The 6,198-nt window shown below is 39.5% G+C and overlaps 1 protein-coding gene across 1 annotated transcript; it reads left to right on the forward strand.

The window, feature by feature from the left end:
• On the forward strand, nt 1-914 carry LOC110871335 (ethylene-responsive transcription factor ERF084). Its single transcript, XM_022120150.1, has one exon. The coding sequence runs from the start codon at nt 46-48 to the stop codon at nt 664-666; it is 621 nt and encodes a 206-aa protein (XP_021975842.1). The 5' UTR covers nt 1-45; the 3' UTR covers nt 667-914.
• The last annotated feature ends 5,284 nt before the right edge of the window (nt 915-6,198 follow it).

Consider the following 6,198-nt stretch of genomic DNA (forward strand, 5'->3'; position numbering starts at 1 on the left):
TTCACTTGATCATCTTACTGTTTCTCTGCAAACCCTCATTAAACAATGAATATCTACTTCAACCCCAATCATCTTCCTCTTCAATACCATCAAGAAATAACACCCTTTTCACCCCACTACAACCACCACCCTCCACCAGAACTCGACGGCATCGCCGCCGTCGTCGGAGAACAAGTCCTCTTCGGAAAACCCACCACCACAACCCAAAACGACACCGTACAACAACCACAAACACAACCACAATCAGCACAAAAGTCACCGATGGAGAAAACCTACAGAGGGGTGAGGAAGCGGCCATGGGGACGGTGGTCGGCGGAGATACGGGACAGGATAGGGCGGTGCAGGCACTGGTTAGGAACATTTGACACTGCAGAAGAAGCGGCGCGTGCGTACGACGCGGCGGCTAGGCGTCTGAGAGGAGCCAAAGCTAGAACAAACTTCGAGATTCCGTCGGTGTTTCCACTGCCGCCGCCGGTGGAAACCCTAAAGAAATGCCACGGTGGCAGTAGCAGTAGCACCAGTAAATGCCACGTGGTCACATCGGTTGATCAACTGTTTAGCAGTTCATCCATGATGAATCAAAGACCCAGTAATAACAATAATCATAATGTGGATCTTGAGTTGAATCTTGGAGTAGGGTTTAAGAAAAAGGCTAGAAATGATTAGGGTTTATATGTATGTAGGTGATTTACTGGTTTAGGGTTATGAGTATGCATGTGGTTGACCGGTGTTGACTGTGGTTTTGCTATGTATATGGGTGTTGTGGTTTTGGATTCCGGTGGAATATTGGCCGGAAAAGTTGTCAGAGAAGGTACTGTTGAACTGCAGTTTCTGTGCTAGAAGATCTGTAAAGTACAGTACTTAATAGTACTGTGATCTATATGAATATATCTATCTTTGTACTTTGCTACTTATTCTTGATTGCTTAGATTTCTTGACATTACTTTTTAAAGGGGTGCTGCAAATTGATGTGAAGTATTTTATTGTGATTGGATTAAAAGAAATAATTAGTTTAGTTTTGGTTAAAATGAGTAATGAGAATGATTGATCACATGGGGTGTTATAGAAGTAACTTAAAAATGACTACAACAGGTAAATTTAATGTGATTTTAGATGTAAATGTTCAAAAAGAGTACTGTGTTGGAATTGAAAATACATGATATATAAGAATGATTATATTATAAAAATATAAGACTTATTTGAAAGAGAATGATAACCCTAAATCCCTAATAGAGTATATTGTTGTTATGAGTGAAATCCACTCCATACAATAAGTATATTGTTGTTTTGAGTGAATTCACTCATACAAAAATGGTTTTTTTGATCAAAACCCGTATTGACTGTGTGCTAATCGAAGGTTCTTATTTTATTCAAGATATGTGTAGCAATGCTTGTTTAATTATACAATATTGGGTGCCTCTTATCTTATTTAGATTTCTGTTGTGGTTTATGGCTCAGAAACTAGATGGTGATGATGCAAGAATTGCCGACTATTTGGATATAATTGCTGGGACAAGTACTGGTGGTCTCATTACGGCTATGTTAACAGCTTCAAATGAGAAAAGGCGTCCTTTGTTCTCGGCTCAGAAAATCAAAGAATTCTACCTCCAAAACTGCCCTAGGATCTTCCCTCAAGATTGGCGGTAATAAGATTACTCAATATTAATATGGAAATATTACGATCTATTAAAATATTCAACAGGAAAACTGAGTTTTAGCGACGACAATTGTCGCCGCTAAAAGTGCCAATTGTCGCCCCTAAAGGTTTTAGCGGCGACAAGTCGCCGCTAAAGCGTCGCCGCTAATGCTTCGTCGCTAAAGACCAGAGGTCGCCGCTAAAGAAGTCGCCGCTAAAGGTTATTTGAGTACTTATTAGTTTATTTATTTAAAATACGCTTTAACGTAAATTTAGTTCGGAAACAAGCCGGGTCGATTATAGGAGAGCTTCACGAATCATTGGTTGGCTATTAGTTTATTACGTTACGAGATTCAAATACTATGATTTTATCATTTTTGGCAATTGCATTGTTTATTGCTATAACTTTAATCGTTGTTTTAAAAAATTAGTTTACGTCGTATATTTATATATTTTCGTTAGCACCCGAGGGGCACATTTTTCTGGGCTCGAACAGGGCACCTAAATTCTCAGGGCCGGCCCTGATGGGTGCCTCTTATCTTATTTAGATTTCTGTTGTGGTTTATGGCTCAGAAACTAGATGGTGATGATGCAAGAATTGCCGACTATTTGGATATAATTGCTGGGACAAGTACTGGTGGTCTCATTACGGCTATGTTAACAGCTCCAAATGAGAAAAGACGTCCTTTGTTCTCGGCTCAGAAAATCAAAGAATTCTACCTCCAAAACTGCCCTAGGATCTTCCCTCAAGATTGGCGGTAATAAGATTACTCAATATTAATATGGAAATATTACGATCTATTAAAATATTCAACAGGAAAACTGAGTTTTAGCGACGACAATTGTCGCCGCTAAAAGTGCCAATTGTCGCCCCTAAAGGTTTTAGCGGCGACAAGTCGCCGCTAAAGCGTCGCCGCTAATGCTTCGTCGCTAAAGACCAGAGGTCGCCGCTAAAGAAGTCGCCGCTAAAGGTTATTTGAGTACTAATTAGTTTATTTATTTAAAATACGCTTTAACGTAAATTTAGTTCGGAAACAAGCCGGGTCGATTATAAGAGAGCTTCACGAATCATTGGTTGGCTATTAGTTTATTACGTTACGAGATTCAAATACTATGATTTTATCATTTTTGGCAATTGCATTGTTTATTGCTATAACTTTAATCGTTGTTTTAAAAAATTAGTTTACGTCGTATATTTATATATTTTCGTTAGCACCCGAGGGGCACATTTTTCTGGGCTCGAACAGGGCACCTAAATTCTCAGGGCCGGCCCTGATGGGTGCCTCTTATCTTATTTAGATTTCTGTTGTGGTTTATGGCTCAGAAACTAGATGGTGATGATGCAAGAATTGCCGACTATTTGGATATAATTGCTGGGACAAGTACTGGTGGTCTCATTACGGCTATGTTAACAGCTCCAAATGAGAAAAGGCGTCCTTTGTTCTCGGCTCAGAAAATCAAAGAATTCTACCTCCAAAACTGCCCTAGGATCTTCCCTCAAGATTGGCGGTAATAAGATTACTCAATATTAATATGGAAATATTACGATCTATTAAAATATTCAACAGGAAAACTGAGTTTTAGCGACGACAATTGTCGCCGCTAAAAGTGCCAATTGTCGCCCCTAAAGGTTTTAGCGGCGACAAGTCGCCGCTAAAGCGTCGCCGCTAATGCTTCGTCGCTAAAGACCAGAGGTCGCCGCTAAAGAAGTCGCCGCTAAAGGTTATTTGAGTACTTATTAGTTTATTTATTTAAAATACGCTTTAACGTAAATTTAGTTCGGAAACAAGCCGGGTCGATTATAGGAGAGCTTCACGAATCATTGGTTGGCTATTAGTTTATTACGTTACGAGATTCAAATACTATGATTTTATCATTTTTGGCAATTGCATTGTTTATTGCTATAACTTTAATCGTTGTTTTAAAAAATTAGTTTACGTCGTATATTTATATATTTTCGTTAGCACCCGAGGGGCACATTTTTCTGGGCTCGAACAGGGCACCTAAATTCTCAGGGCCGGCCCTGATGGGTGCCTCTTATCTTATTTAGATTTCTGTTGTGGTTTATGGCTCAGAAACTAGATGGTGATGATGCAAGAATTGCCGACTATTTGGATATAATTGCTGGGACAGGTACTGGTGGTCTCATTACGGCTATGTTAACAGCTCCAAATGAGAAAAGGCGTCCTTTGTTCTCGGCTCAGAAAATCAAAGAATTCTACCTCCAAAACTGCCCTAGGATCTTCCCTCAAGATTGGCGGTAATAAGATTACTCAATATTAATATGGAAATATTACGATCTATTAAAATATTCAACAGGAAAACTGAGTTTTAGCGACGACAATTGTCGCCGCTAAAAGTGCCAATTGTCGCCCCTAAAGGTTTTAGCGGCGACAAGTCGCCGCTAAAGCGTCGCCGCTAATGCTTCGTCGCTAAAGACCAGAGGTCGCCGCTAAAGAAGTCGCCGCTAAAGGTTATTTGAGTACTTATTAGTTTATTTATTTAAAATACGCTTTAACGTAAATTTAGTTCGGAAACAAGCCGGGTCGATTATAGGAGAGCTTCACGAATCATTGGTTGGCTATTAGTTTATTACGTTACGAGATTCAAATACTATGATTTTATCATTTTTGGCAATTGCATTGTTTATTGCTATAACTTTAATCGTTGTTTTAAAAAATTAGTTTACGTCGTATATTTATATATTTTCGTTAGCACCCGAGGGGCACATTTTTCTGGGCTCGAACAGGGCACCTAAATTCTCAGGGCCGGCCCTGATGGGTGCCTCTTATCTTATTTAGATTTCTGTTGTGGTTTATGGCTCAGAAACTAGATGGTGATGATGCAAGAATTGCCGACTATTTGGATATAATTGCTGGGACAGGTACTGGTGGTCTCATTACGGCTATGTTAACAGCTCCAAATGAGAAAAGGCGTCCTTTGTTCTCGGCTCAGAAAATCAAAGAATTCTACCTCCAAAACTGCCCTAGGATCTTCCCTCAAGATTGGCGGTAATAAGATTACTCAATATTAATATGGAAATATTACGATCTATTGAAATATTCAACAGGAAAACTGAGTTTTAGCGACGACAATTGTCGCCGCTAAAAGTGCCAATTGTCGCCCCTAAAGGTTTTAGCGGCGACAAGTCGCCGCTAAAGCGTCGCCGCTAATGCTTCGTCGCTAAAGACCAGAGGTCGCCGCTAAAGAAGTCGCCGCTAAAGGTTATTTGAGTACTTATTAGTTTATTTATTTAAAATACGCTTTAACGTAAATTTAGTTCGGAAACAAGCCGGGTCGATTATAGGAGAGCTTCACGAATCATTGGTTGGCTATTAGTTTATTACGTTACGAGATTCAAATACTATGATTTTATCATTTTTGGCAATTGCATTGTTTATTGCTATAACTTTAATCGTTGTTTTAAAAAATTAGTTTACGTCGTATATTTATATATTTTCGTTAGCACCCGAGGGGCACATTTTTCTGGGCTCGAACAGGGCACCTAAATTCTCAGGGCCGGCCCTGATGGGTGCCTCTTATCTTATTTAGATTTCTGTTGTGGTTTATGGCTCAGAAACTAGATGGTGATGATGCAAGAATTGCCGACTATTTGGATATAATTGCTGGGACAGGTACTGGTGGTCTCATTACGGCTATGTTAACAGCTCCAAATGAGAAAAGGCGTCCTTTGTTCTCGGCTCAGAAAATCAAAGAATTCTACCTCCAAAACTGCCCTAGGATCTTCCCTCAAGATTGGCGGTAATAAGATTACTCAATATTAATATGGAAATATTACGATCTATTGAAATATTCAACAGGAAAACTGAGTTTTAGCGACGACAATTGTCGCCGCTAAAAGTGCCAATTGTCGCCCCTAAAGGTTTTAGCGGCGACAAGTCGCCGCTAAAGCGTCGCCGCTAATGCTTCGTCGCTAAAGACCAGAGGTCGCCGCTAAAGAAGTCGCCGCTAAAGGTTATTTGAGTACTTATTAGTTTATTTATTTAAAATACGCTTTAACGTAAATTTAGTTCGGAAACAAGCCGGGTCGATTATAGGAGAGCTTCACGAATCATTGGTTGGCTATTAGTTTATTACGTTACGAGATTCAAATACTATGATTTTATCATTTTTGGCAATTGCATTGTTTATTGCTATAACTTTAATCGTTGTTTTAAAAAATTAGTTTACGTCGTATATTTATATATTTTCGTTAGCACCCGAGGGGCACATTTTTCTGGGCTCGAACAGGGCACCTAAATTCTCAGGGCCGGCCCTGATGGGTGCCTCTTATCTTATTTAGATTTCTGTTGTGGTTTATGGCTCAGAAACTAGATGGTGATGATGCAAGAATTGCCGACTATTTGGATATAATTGCTGGGACAAGTACTGGTGGTCTCATTACGGCTATGTTAACAGCTCCAAATGAGAAAAGGCGTCCTTTGTTCTCGGCTCAGAAAATCAAAGAATTCTACCTCCAAAACTGCCCTAGGATCTTCCCTCAAGATTGGCGGTAATAAGATTACTCAATATTAATATGGAAATATTACGATCTATTAAAA

The sequence above is a fragment of the Helianthus annuus genome, chromosome 8, assembly GCF_002127325.2.
Source record: "Helianthus annuus cultivar XRQ/B chromosome 8, HanXRQr2.0-SUNRISE, whole genome shotgun sequence".
Taxonomy (NCBI): Eukaryota; Viridiplantae; Streptophyta; class Magnoliopsida; order Asterales; family Asteraceae; genus Helianthus; species Helianthus annuus.

Coding starts and splice junctions, on each gene's coding strand:
- LOC110871335 (XM_022120150.1), top strand. CDS start 46: ATGAATATCTACTTCAACCCCAATCATCTTCCTCTTCAATACCATCAA.